The sequence below is a fragment of the Rattus norvegicus genome, chromosome 5 (assembly GCF_021556685.1).
Source record: "Rattus norvegicus strain SHRSP/BbbUtx chromosome 5, alternate assembly SHRSP_T2T, whole genome shotgun sequence".
NCBI lineage: Eukaryota > Metazoa > Chordata > Mammalia > Rodentia > Muridae > Rattus > Rattus norvegicus.
Genome location: NC_141538.1, coordinates 78467559 through 78481779, shown reverse-complemented (window position 1 = coordinate 78481779; position 14221 = coordinate 78467559). Strand labels below are relative to the sequence as shown.

Below are 14221 nucleotides of genomic sequence, written 5' to 3'. Positions count from 1 at the left end.
TAATTTTCCTGTGGTTGAATCCATACCCTAGAAGCTGTTATGAAGAAAAGAAAGCATTCCCCCCTTCTGTTGGGCCTTTCATTTAAATTGTATTGTCTTTTTCTTCCTCTTTAAAGTAAGACTCTGGAGGGTATCAGCATTGGCTCAATAGCTGTGGAATCCCATGTTGATGTCTGGCCAAGATAGTTTGCAAAGGTTGCTTGCTGTGTGTTTGTTCATCAAGCAATTACCCATGGCTTAAAACAAGTAAAACCTGATGTGCTTCAAACTACGGTGTGAAGACATGATACTTATGCAAGAATAGAAATGAAAACCTGCAGGCTATAGGGGTTGCTCCATGACCAGGGCATTTCTTACAGAGGCTCCACAGCCTGGAGCCATTAGCTAGCACAGCACACTGTGGGATGAGATAGAAGGTCTGGGGTTAACCGTCTGTGTTCGATGCTCCCACTGTACAAGGCTCAGACCATTTGTCCCTTGGTTTATGACTTTTATTATTAAGGGAGCTTTCATTCTCCAAGAGCCAAACAATACTCAGGCATCTCTTTGCACACCGATGAAATTACAAAGTATGTTTGCAGTAGGGACTGGTGAAATCCTGTATGCTCCTTGTTTCCCCTAGGGGCTTAGTAAACCTGTCTGTCCTCCTTCCTTCCTTCTCTCTTCTCTCATTCCCTCCTCTATCAGTTCTTCCTTCCTTCCCTTCTCCCATTCCCCCCTCCTTTCTTCCTCTTCCTCATCTCTCTTTCTCTTCTCTCCTTCCTTTTTTCAATGCAGGGCCTCATTGTATAGTAAACCTAGCCTGGAACTTTTGATTTTCCTGCTTCTGTCTCCTAAGTGTTGAGATTAGAGTTGTGAACCACCATGCACACTTTCCTTAATAAATCTCTTTTGAGAGATTTGCTAGTTGGGATGAAAACAGATGTTTAGAAGAAAGGAATGTGCATAACTTCTTCAGGGGAAAGTTTTTCCTCACGGACTAAATTGCAATGCTTGTGTGATCATGGCAAACGCCCCACCCCACCCCCATATTTTTGAGACAGGGCCTCACTGTGTAGCTCTGGCTGATCTGGTACGCACTTTGTAGACCAGGATGGCCTTGAATTAACAAGTTCTTTCTAGCCTCTGCCTCTTGAGTATTGGCATTAAAGCTTTGAGCCACTATCCCGTCCAATCTTCAGACAGAACCAAGGTCCTAGTTCACTGCTGGGACCTTAGTGCACAAATGCATGAGAGAAGCACGGGTTTACTTCATGGTTGCTTAGCACCCTTTCCTTGAGAGTTTCAAAGGAGTTTGGAAATGCCTCTCCTGTAGCTGTTGGTAAGGGCTTCCAATTTATGATGCACTCCACCTCCCCGAGTGCCTGATCCTTTCTGCCATGTACTCATGTGATGGTGAAGTGCTTGACCCTAAATCTTTAAAATGTTCTCCAAGTTCTTTGAAGAAATGTAAATATGGGATTCCATGCCTTTCTTATGTCTTAACGAAAATATACAATTCTCTAGAATTCGTTCCCTAACCCTTGGGGTTGTTTTCACAAAAGGGTAAAGGAGGAATAAGACTGAGCTGTGGTCGTCTCCAACCACTTGGTGGGTTCTTCTCTTCATTCTTTGTATATAGATGATCAGCTCTAAATATTTTAAGAAGCTATAGTAATAACTATATTATATATTAAAATATTATAATATTATATTGGGAAATTATTAAGAAGCAGCAAGGTGGCTTCTCTTGGTGCAATCTCTCTATGTCTCCAGCTTGATGTTGCCTCCCTAGAACATCCAGCTGCTCCCCAGAACATCCAGTTGCACCCCCAGAACATCTAGCTGCTCCCTAAAACATTGTGTGAGCAGATGGTAAGGGAGCCATGATTTTTTTTTTTTTTTTTTTTTGGAGCTGGGGACTGAACCCAGGGCCTTGCGCTTGCTACGCAAGCGCTCTACCACTGAGCTAAATCCCCAACCTGGAGCCATGATTTTTGATGACAGACCTGCCTCAGTAGGCCCCTGTGTTCATATAGCTGATATTCGGTTCTTCCGAGTGACTTTTGCCTCATCTAGATGATGACACTTTCCTTGCCCATGAAAATTTTCTCTACTCATTCTGGGCTTCCTTGTATTTTTGTAGGCTTTCAGTTCCTCCTAGCATGACTGAGATCTGACCAGCCGACTCACGAGTTGCTTCTTGTGCCACCACTGCAGTGCTGGGGCCTCTTCATCGCTCCAAACTACAGCACTGTCATGGCAGCTGCCTCTACTTCCAGCCCTGTGATTTCACAGCCCCAGGTAAGTGCTTTGACCTAGTCGATGTTCTTATTAATCTGAGTATAAGAAAGCATGCTTTCCTCTGGAGAATCGTGAACACCTCATGTGGTGGGTACTTAGATGGCATGCTTTGGGGGGGGGGGGGAGAACATGTCGTTCGGGAAGCAGCTGGAAGAATAAGCTGGCCTCTGCTCACAGGGGGGCAGGTTAAACACCCTGAGGATGCCCAACTGTCACTATTGCCATCAAACTCCAAAGCAAGACAAGTCAGCAGTCTTCTCTTCTGCTGCTGCTCTCATTTATTCTCTTCCTATTTGTGGGAAAGATGGTGGTACAAGTAGTATTTCTCAGTTTGGTCTACTCTTACAATAGGCCCTCTAACATGGCTTCATTGTTCTTTTCCTGTAATTATTATTTTGCCTTGGCCCATTCTTGGAAAATTGAAAATGGAGCTCTAGAAATTTCTGAGCAGTATTCCTGTAAAGTATTCATGTACTTTGGCTGTACATGGGGAGCAGTAATCCTGCAAGGACTTCTTCTTTGTTTAGATCGTGGTGCAACCTGTTGCTTTGATGATGAACTCAGACTTGGCAGGCAGTGTGGTGCAATGGGAGGGAAAGAGACTTGGAACCATTCAGTCTTGGTTCATCTCCCTGTGCCTTGGACGGATGCTCTCCCTGCCCCATCCCAGCTTCAACTCCACTCATGTTATTGTCCTTTATACAATGTTCCAGTGGACGAAACAGTAGCATAGATGCAAAGCCCTCAAGAGAAACCCAGTGAATATGGTTTCCCACTTGCTTTCCCTTTCTCTCGACTCTTCTGTATCCAGTGAGGTTTCTCATTTATGATGACCATTTTTAGGCAAAGGTTTAAGAAAAATAGGTGCCTTTGAGAAAGAGACATTTTAAAGTTGATTATAATTAGTGCACAAAATACTGGGTTTCATTATGACATTTTCATATATGCATAGCATTGTACTTTGCATTTTCACTGATGTGCCTTCTTCTCCCCTGCCTCTAACATTTGTACTGGTACCCGTCCCCCATCCACACACCCCCTTCCGTTTCCATGTTAAATATCTAGGAACTGTATTTATTACTGCTGCGCTAAAACATCATGGCCAGGGCAACTTAAGGAATGTTTATTTGAGCTTCTGGTTCCAGATGCATAAGAGTCCATTGCCACCACAGAAAAGCAGCTAGAGCAGCAAGCCGAAGGCTCACATCTTGAGACACAAGCAGGAAGCAGAGAAGAAGCTTGAGTCTTTAAACTCTCTTGGCCCACGTCCAGCGACATACTTCCTCCAGCAAAGTACACCTCCCGAATGTCCCAAACAGTGCCACCAAACTGGGACCAAGTGTCCAAATACTTGAGCCTATGGGGGACATACCAGACCACCACGTGGACATATTTTAAAATCTAGATTCTGTATATGATGGAACCTGCAATCTTTTGTCTTTCTTCCCCCATTTCTCTGTACTGTTCCCCTTCCCCTCTCTTTAGAATGCCTCCTCTTACCTCACACTCCTTTGAGTTCCACGTTGAGCACATGCGTGCGCATGTGCATACAGACACACACACACACACACACACACACACAGACACACACAGACACACAGACACACACACACACACACACACACACACACAGACACACACACACACACAGACACACACACACACACACACACACACACACACACACACACACACACACACAGTGTGTAATCTAAGGGTTCACTGAGGACCAATCACAAAGATTGAGGTTTAAATCTTGATGGACCTGCATGCTGCCTCATTCCTTTTCTTCAGTCTCACTTAGAAGGTTCTCATATTTTGTGCATATTTCAAATAAGAACATCCGGGGGTTTTGTTGGTGTTTTTGTTTAAGAAGAAGTCAAGAAAGAGAGGGAGAAAGAAGAAAGGGTCATTCCTCATTCCCTATAGATCAGCAGTTCTCAGCCATGGGTCACAACCGGTTCTGGGGTTGAATGACCCTTTCACAGGGGTTACGTGTCAGATATCCTGCATGTCAGATATCTATATTACAATTCATAGCAGTAGCAAATTTACAGTTATTAGGTAGCGGCGATCGTAATTTTATGGTTGTGGGTCACCACAACATGAGGAACCGCACTAGAGGGCGGCAGCACTAGGGAGGTCGAGATTGATTCACTTGGTGGTTTGCCACCGTGGATAAAGCCCTTGATGTTCTTTAGATCTATCAGTGTTTTCTGGGACGTTGGATTCCTGTTGCGTGTAATATTAAAAATCGATCCACGCTATTGCCCGCTAAGCACCAGCCGGCGGTCTTGGTCTGTTCCCAGTCCGGCACATAGCCCGAGTCCACATGCATATTTTCCCTTGCCAAGGCCTCCCCAGATCTCTGAGGTAGCTCTCTCCTTCCCTGGATGCTGCCAAACCCATTGAGCAGTCCCAAATCCCAAATCCCAAGGTAGCTGGGGTGCCCTCTCGCAAACCCACGCTCTGCCACGATTACCTTTCCCTGGAGCTCAGTAGAATCACCATGAGAGGGAAAACACCAGGCAATCTTAATCAACAGATAACACAGTCGCTGGGTGTGGAATCTAGCATCCTAAATTTACCAACCATTCTGTTAGAAAGCTTCTGGTGGTGGATCCTGCTGGATCCCGCCACCCTAACTAACAGCCTCCAGCTACATCTTGTCAGCCTTGCTCCCTTTCAAAACGAAGTCCCCTCCTCCTGTCTTCTCTTCCTCTCTCGAACCCCAAAGACCCACCTCCTTCTCACCCAGTGGTTGGCATTTTGTATTTATTATTTTAATCAATTAGGGGAACCTTTTGCTACAGGATGCCTAGTATCTTCTCCATGGCATCTCTCTCCTGTTGGATGGTTCCTCACTGTTGCAACGTTTGACTTACTCAGGTGTTTGGTTTCATTGCCTTCAGTACATTGGGGACCTAGAGAATGGGTCAAGAGATTGAGTTTGTGTTACTTTACGTCACCAGATCCAAGTCCATGGTAGCTGTTCCTGATAATGACTATTCTTAGCCTCTGCCTTTGTGTGTGTGTGTGTGTGTGTGTCTGTGTGTGTGTATATATGTGTGTGTGTGTCTGTGTGTGTGTATATATGTGTGTGTGTGTCTGTGTGTGTGTATATGTGTGTGTGTGTTTATGTGTGTGTGTGCACGTGCATAGTGAGTTAGGCCTGAGCACAGGCTTCCCTGACCGGGCATTTAAGGCTCCATCTTTGTTAGCATTTCCAACATCGACTTACCTACCATCTTCCCTGTTATGTAAACTGCTATGGGTCTGGGAGTAATACAAATGCTTATAAGTGACTCGTTCCATCAAAATGGCCAACACTACCCAAAGTAGAAAGGGATCCTATTTAAACCTAACTCCTAGGGAAAGAGATGCTCTTGAAAACTTTCTGTGGCCATGTTAATTAAAGTCAGAAACCTTTGCAGTCACACTGCTGTCTAAACACATGAGACCAAGGAAGAGTGTGAAAAAAAGATAGTCACAGGAAGAAGTTCAAAACTTCCTCATTATTTGGTAGTGGTTGGTTATTAATAAAGCTGGGTACCTGGATATGATTTAAATGCCCCATAGCAGTTAAAACATGGGCATAGCAACATGCGTGTGTTGTTGTAAGACACCTTATAAAGGGAAGAGAAAGCAAGACATAGAGCAATCCTCACAGGAAGAGATCATTAAAACTATAAAACAAGACCATGTGTTTTTTAAGGACAAACATATGGCTCATAAACAGACCAGCAGAGGGAAAAAGCCAGCACATACATTTTCAATAGAATTATATTGCCCCCCAGAGGGCCCAAATTGGATCCGGGGAGATGGTTAAGTCCCACCAAAGCTTAACCCTACCCTAAAGAATCATATTTCATAGCATTTGACTTCTTTCATTAGGGAAAATTTAAATTTAATTAAAAATTTCTCCTTGAGGATCATTATTGAAAAGTAAATAAAAATGTCACAAAACGCAGCCTTTCGGAAGCATGTGCGTGGGCCCTGGAGTCACGCTGCTTGGGTTCAGGTCCTGGCTCTGACACCCCGTGCTGAGCCAGAGGGAATGTGTTCGCTCTCTCCGTGCCTCCATGTAGTGCTTGCGAAATAAGCAGCACAGCGGAGAAGCCAGCCTCTGGCATTGCTTGAAAAGTGTCACGTGCGACTACACACTCAGCTCAGGACAATGGCCGGTGCGTATCGTCCACGCAGGTTGGCATGTATTATTGTTACTGCCCAGCAGTAGGACAGGCCTCTACATGCGAGAATAAATAAGATGAGTAAGGTTGTGGCCTATAGGCAGCTAAGGAAGTGACAACTTAAAATTACCAGGACACAGGAAGTATTGCTGTTCTGGGAATAGCATGTGGGCTTTTCGCAGGAAGACCACCAGACCAGGAGCCCTGGCATACATGGATATGAGCTGCTTTGACAGGGAGCAGAAAGAGCGTGCTCAAATGCCTGATGGGTCACGGAGAGAATAGCCCAGCATCAGGGTTAGTTCAGAGTGAGCACAGTGTGGTAGGTCCTGGGACTGCCCCCCAGGGGCTCCTCTACCAGACCACTTGGTCTGATTTTGGATTGTGAAGAATTCTGTGAGGGCATAGGTCAATAGCTCAGTGGTGAAGAGTGTGTATTACTTTTGCAAAGGGCCTGTGTTTGAATCTCATCACCCACATTGGGAGGTTGACAGGTCTATAACTCCACCTTTAGAGGACCCGAAGCTCTCTTTTGGTCTCTGAGGGTACCTGCATTCGTGTGTGTGTGTGTGTGTGTGTGTGTGTGTGTGTGTGTGTGAAAGAAAGATAAGTCTCTTTAAAACAAAACAAAACCCAGCATTTAGTGAGCTTGTCAGATTCAGTCATGGTATAATATTTGCACTGGAGAAATCGACAATCTCTGAGTATTTGAATGGGTGGGTTATAAACTCAGGGATTTTGCAGGGCCTTAAAAGCCATGGTTAGAATGTAAAAAAAAAAAATGATCTTAGCAAAGCCTGCAGTGGATGAATGCTTGCTTAGCATATGGAAGGCTCCAGATTCAATCTATAGTTTAACACACACACACACACACACACACACACACACACACACACACACACACACACACCCCCTGTTTGGTTTAATGGTTGTTACCCAAGCTTTGGACTCCTGGACCTATGTTTGAACCTGGACTTGACAATGCTCTGGGGCAAATTCTATAGCAATGCCAATCACACTCTGTGAGTCTCATTCTCACCCTGTGCTGGCAACAGTAACAATGTCAATCAGTGTCACCCTGTGCTGGCAACAGTAACAGTTGCTGATATTTGAGGACTGAGGCATTTGGGAGGAGTCGGTTGCAAGCTTCAATAATTAGAGCACAGAACAAGTTGGCTCTTAGGAGAGACGCAGACCTTTGGGTCCCCTGACTGTAGGATCCTAGCTCTAGGTCATAAGGAACCTCCTGATTATAGGCCAAGCCTTCCTTTCAGCATTGCACACTCAGAATTTCCTTTAAGGTGGGCTTGCCTGTGCATCTCAGCCTGTACTTCTGTCTCCTCTCCAAGTAGCCATTGTCTCCTGGTGGAGAGAAGGCTCCAATTATGTAAAGGTAGCATCTTTTTAGCTAGCACATAATGAGCAGCTCTCCTGGTGCAATCACCTTACCCTGACATTATCCAGCCAGGAACCCCATGAAGATAAACTCACATTTAAGGGGGGAAAGGCCTGAACATCCCTTTCCAAGGCAAAGGCAACAATTGGAAGAAAAAGAAAAGGCTGTGGGGTTTTTGTTTGTTTGTTTGTTTTTCCATTCTTCTGGTAACAAAGACCATTTTCTAGCGAAGGCTGCCGAACACCAGACATAAACTAATTAATATGAGCAAATAGTGATTGTTTCAAATAACAATGGGGAAGAAAGCACTCATTGTTGCTCCTGCTGGGATCTCTGTTTAGTCAGCCTGGGATGGGCCTTGTGCTTTGAAGTCCGATAAGTTTGTGTTCTCGGCTTTGCCACTGCTAAGATGCAGGGTTGTTTTCTTATGCTGGGCCAGCACCCAGTCCTGACATAGCTAAGGCGAGTCCCAGGATGGTTGGGACTGATAGCCACAGGAAGTCACCTCAACTATACTAGTCCAGTGTTGATAAAAAGCCACTGTCAAGGGAATCTGAGGATGTATTTGTAGACAGGAACCGAGGAGTTTGGTAATGTATTTCTGCCCTGTGGATATTGAGGGGTGGGGTGGGGTGGGATGAGAGGTAGGGTGGTGTAGGCTGGGGTAGTTTCTGTTTTCTGTTCCTAGCAGTCTGCCAAACATTTATTTCATGATGGTTGATGAGGTTCCGGAGAGTGGAATTTAGATCTAAGTTTTTAGTTTCAGTCTTAAAGGGGGGGATCAGTAGCTCAGTACCAGAGTATGTCTTTTGGCTCCTCCCAACGCCAACATTGGTGATAAGAGGCCCAAGTAGGTATTTGAGAACTTACAGGTTGCTTGGCTGCCACCCCTGGGATTCCAGTGAGGAAGTGACCTTTGCCTGCAACGTTGAGGACGCTGCTCCCTTCTGCCCCTCAAGTGACATCTGTGTCCATCGTAGTGGAACTGACAGATTTTGTTCCTGTTAAGTGATTTCGGCGGTTTGCTCTAAAGGTATAGGTTTGTATTGGTTTTCACACCTATAGAGTCTTAGATTGTTCTCTCACTTCTGAGCTGGTCTGAACTATCTGTTTAAAATCTTTTGCATTTTAAAGGTCTACATCTTAGAAGCATTCGTTTTGAGTTGGATGAATGCGACTGAGGTTGGAAAAGCTCTCTCTTCCTTCCTTTTCCTCCGTGTGTGTGTGTGTGTGTGTGTGTGTGTGTGTGTGTGTGTGTGTGTGTGTGTGTGTGGTGTTTTAGAATCCTGCATAAAGGACGACGCATGAGCACAAGCTCCTTCCACAACTTTACCCAGGGCCACTCACCAGTCACCAGCGCTTCTCCCATTCTCTCTGACTTGCTTCACTCGGAGGATGAAGCGCTTTAACCCCCACGCCTCCCCACCCCCGGCTTTGCTCCGTCTTCCCACAGTCCTCATATCTCACTGTTCATCTGCCAGAAATAATTTGTTCACATAACCGTGATTCCATTATCACACTTAAGAACTGAAAGCAATTGCTGACATCACACTGTGCTCAATGAATATGTAGATTTCTCTAATTTCTTCTCTGAAAACTCTTCACAGTTGGCGCCCTGTTGTCTTGGAAGACCACTGGCCAGATCCATTTGCTCTTCTGTATTAACCCATCCCATGAACTCTTACGGTTTAAAAAGACACTTTCATTTTCCCTCCTCACTCGCTGAAGAAGATGGAAATTAGGTGCAGATTTCACCAATGAAGACTAAGAAATTGAGGCATAGTCTCTCATGGAAGGAAGTTAAGGCAACATTGCACTTAAAATCTGGTTGCCAAAGCATCGTGCATGGTTTCTACTAGGCTAAAGCATGAACAATTAATCACTGCATGACATATTGTTATAGTATGAACATTAATGGCGGTGTGGTGTTCCCTGTGCCACACAACGGGGGTGCAGTGTGGTCTGGCTTTACAAACACGGCACCGAGAAAGAGACAGAGTGCATGGGCTTAGGACCATATAGATCCTGCAAGTCTAAGGTATTGTATGCCATGGCTAAGAGAGCTCTCAGTACACATTTTTCTCTCAGCTTCATTCTTTATTGTGTAGAATTAAAACAACGTGCACCATGCTTGAGAGTATGAATGGGAAGCTAAGTGCTTTGTGGCATCTTTAATAGATACCAGGCAGACGTTGGCTCTCACCATTTCCCCCACGGTGGTTGTGAGAGCTCTTTGCCGGGAGAAAGTGGTTACCGCATATGGTTTGTGTATGTGATGTGCATTTGTCTGCTGCCAGAAGGCCCATCAGAGGAAAGCCAAGTTAGATAAACACTTTATGGAAAACTCCCATGGGCTGCCAGGACTAAGTGCATGGGGAGGTAAACACTGAGACCTCTGACTTATTCCATCTTGATCCGTGTTTCGATTAGAAGTTGCATTTCTTCTTATAGTGCTCTTTAAATTCATTTATGCTCCCTTCTGTGTTTATAAACTCAGAGTTTGAGAGGATATCTTATTTTGTAATCTGAGGGTACATTTTCAATTTTTCTTTCCTAGGATAAAATCTGCATGGATGCTGGTGGGAGCCTAGGGTGAGCCACCAAAGATACCCATGGCATTCGATTATTTATTTTTCTAATATGCCCTTTTAATTGGTTCAGTCTGTAATGGTTAATGAGGCTGCCTCTTTATCTGTAAAGGGCATGTGGCTTTCTCTTTCCCACCCACCGTGGTGTGTGACAATTTTACACTCTTAGGTTCTCCGGATCCTTGGACTTTTGTTGCAGAGTCAGCATATATGTCAAAGTGGCACAATGTCCTATTTTTAACCATAATCATAGGGTCCAGGAGTTGCTGCCTTTTGAGCTCTGAAAGTTGCTGCAACAGGACTGTCATTAAGGGAATCAGCCTGCCTTTGCTGGGTGATGACCCTGCCACACTGCAGTCTCAAAGTGTCACTTAAGCACTGCCCTGAGGTTAAACTTCCTCAGGTCATAAATCACAGTAGTAGGCAGGCTGAAGTCTGTGGAGAAGGGAAAGGTGTGTTTCTTCTGTGTGCTCCTTGGCATGAGATAGGGCTGTGGTGCAGACTCATTTCTGAAGCCTAGGTTGGCCATGAAGCAAGTTTCAAAGATACATTCAACCTGAGATACGCTTTCAAGCAGAGCCACGAGATCTGGCTGGTAGAAGGATGGGGGTACCTGTTGGTTGTTGACAGACAACAGGCTGCATGACTTCACAGGCAGAGTGTCCCTTAGAAGAGCCTGGAGCAGCCAGAAGAGGGAGGTTTTGGAGTCTAGGTTCAGGCCCAGCCTGGAGATTGTTCACCGGATTTATGCATGAGCCCCAACTCTGCACTCTTTGCTCTAGGACTTTACTAAGAACTACTTAACTCTAACTGGTAAGGCAGTCAGGAACCTAGACAAAATAACAGAGGAGTGGACACAAGGGAATTGCAGTTCCGTGGATCTGTGGCACAGGTCGTAGTTCAGGCCTAAATTGGAGGGGTATGCTGGCTTCTGTAGAGATGATATGGTGAGGTGATCCTGTGGGACACATCCAGATGGTGGTACTCACTTGATGACATCACACTTTCAGGAGGAGCTTGGAGCCCCAGGGTGCCCCCCAGCCTGTGTGTGGGAATGCAACCCTCTGGCAATGAAGAGGAAGATAAAGCAGGGAATGCGGCTGACAGGAGGATTTCAGTCAGCAGACACACAGACAGTATACATTTGATTAGAATTTGGAACAGTTGTTTTATAAGACAGAATTTCATACCTCAGCCCAACATAACCTTGAACTTGTAATTTACCTACCTCATCTTTTTGTGTGCTGGTGTATATAAGCTAAAATACCTGACCTAATTGTAATTTCCCTTTTGTAACTTATATTAAAAAAAATTTTTTTTTGCCTCACTGGGGGCACCTGCCTTTAGTCCCAGCACTCAGGAGGCAGAGACAGGCAGATCTCTGTAAGTTCAAGGCTAGCCTAATGGGTCTACACAAAGAGTTTCAGGCTAGCCAGGGCTCCGCAGTGAGACCTTGTCTCAAAAAACAACTGAAAAAGAAGTCATTTTATTTACTTACTTTGTGTGCTTATGGTGCGTGTGTGTGTGTGTGTAGGTGTGCATGTATGTGTGCACATGTGTGTGTGTACATGTGTGCACTCATTTATGTACATGCCATGGCGCATATGTGGAGGCCAGACAACAACTTCCTAGAGTCTATCATCCCTGTCCACTAGGTGGGACCTGGGAATTGAACTCAGTCAATCTTGCTCAAAGATGTTTCTGTCTGCCGAGTCATCTCACCAGCCCCAGAATTCTTTTAAGTACTTTTTGTCCAAGATTTCCCTTAAAGGTATTAAAACTTTCTCTTGGTATGTAGAATAGGAAAGGCTGCTTCTCCTTGATATTTTATTATAAGTCGTAGACCAGTCAAAGAAAAAGCGGTCTCACAGAACAGTTTTACCTGGGGGGAACGAGAGAATCGGTAGAAGACAGGAAAACTAAGAGAGAAAGCATTTGCTGCCGTGTTTGAAAACTGAAATTGAACAAACCGCTAAGTGTGCTCTGAGGCTAATCTGTACATAGAGCGTGTTGTAGGAAACTTAATGCCCTTGGAATATGTCGTTTTGGCCTCTCCGTTTAGTGCTGACTGCATTTCAGAGATGGCCTGTAGTCCACGAAGGTTCATTCCCTGAAGGTTTTGGTTTAAATCTCAGCAGAGCAGATGTCACAGAAATGAGGAACTGATATTCAATCTTCAAACAAGGTGACTTCCGGTTGAGCATGGTGGCTCAAGCCTTTCATCCCAGGACTCAGGAGTGCAGAGGAGGCAGGTGGAGCTCCCTGTGAGGCTGGGGACTAGCCTGGTCTACATGGGGAGTTGTGCAGGGTAGCTAGAATTGCATAGTGAATCGCACTCCCCGCCCTCCGTCCCCACAGGTGACTTCTTCCTCTACAATTTTTGGATGAAGAAATTATACTCTCTTCTCTTGGTGTGTGCATGTGCTGGCAGAGGTCAGAGGTTTATGCCAGGTGTCCTCAATTGCCAGCCGTTTTTGAGACAAGACTCTCTCTCTTGCTAAGCCTGGGTGTCCTTGATTAATGTAGAGTAGCTGGCTAACAAGCCCCGGGGGTCTCCGAGGCTCTGCCTCCCCAGCGTGAGTGCTCTCTGCATGGTTCGGTATGGGTTGCTGGGTCCTCAGGCTTCTGTGGTAAGCACTATACAGGCTGTGCCATGATGTCCCATCTCTTTCTTCTAATAGCTTAGACTGAATTACTATTTTTTAGATGAGCTATGTTCAACAATGGTGAAATGCACAGGAATGTACCCATTATTCTGCTTCATAAAATGTTAACATTTTGATGCACTTTCTCAGTCTTCGGTGTTTTAATCAATGTATCGGCAAATGTTTAGCAGCAAGGTTATTGAAGTTCAGACTCCTTTCCCAGCACTGTTAATTTCTCCACCCAGATCAGAAATTGATGTTCACTATTCTCTTTGCATATATTCGAGGGCATGCATTTATGTGAGGCATATAGAAATGATTATAGTCAATGTCTGCAAATGTTAGTGCAAGAATGGTGCGCCGCATGTATACCTGTCTGCACTCTCCCGGTTAGTGTAAGTGATTTGGCTTTATCTAACTTCTTTTTAGTAGACTTTCTTGGTTGTGTTGTAATTTGTTCCTTCTCTGGTGGTCCCCTGTTTATGTCACTTTATTTTAAATTATACAATATTACATCTCCTTAGGCACACCTGTGATGATATTTCCCCTAGAGCTCATGTCTGATATGTGGATTTGAGTGGGTTTCATGAAACCATTTTTCAAAGCCGTTGTACTGAGTTTTCTCCAGCCCTGCGTGGGTGTCCTCACCGTGATTTTTCAGTTGAGCTAATATTTGCTGGGATGGAAATCAATTGGACCTTCCTATGCCTTATGCTCAACCGTCTCTGATGCCCTGCGAGGAGGATTTTCATGTGGCTATTGGCTCTTACAGTTTTCTCTCCTGGGGATTGCCCGTCCACATCTTTGCTCATGTTTTCTCTGTTGGCTTGTTCAGTTTTTCTCTGTTTTCATTGTTAAGAAATCTTTACTCCAGGGGTTGGGGATTTAGCTCAGTGGTAGAGCACTTGCCTAGCAACCTCAAGGCCCTGGGTTCGGTCCCCAGCTCCAAAAAAAAAAAAAAAAAAAATCTTTACTCCTTGATGTAAAGAGAACCTTCTATATGTAAATTGCCAAACTTCCTACACGTTTTTTTTTTTAAAACTATTCATTATAAGGTCTTTTATAGTACTGAGTTCTTAATTTTCTGATTAATTAAATTTAGTGTTTTGGTCTCATTTG

The 14221-nt window shown here is 44.7% G+C and overlaps 1 protein-coding gene across 11 annotated transcripts in view; it reads left to right on the top strand.

Moving 5' to 3' along the window:
- Lpar1 (lysophosphatidic acid receptor 1) overlaps window positions 1-14221 on the top strand; it is a 121453-nt gene that overhangs the window by 52797 nt on the left and 54435 nt on the right. For 9 of the 11 annotated variants that reach the window (XM_087660134.1, XM_087660132.1, XM_087660137.1 and 6 more), the window contains 1 exon segment: window positions 2126-2283. In XM_087660134.1, the coding sequence (XP_087516260.1) occupies window positions 2239-2283 (45 nt within the window). In that variant the 5' untranslated portion in view covers window positions 2126-2238. 11 annotated transcript variants of the gene reach the window in all.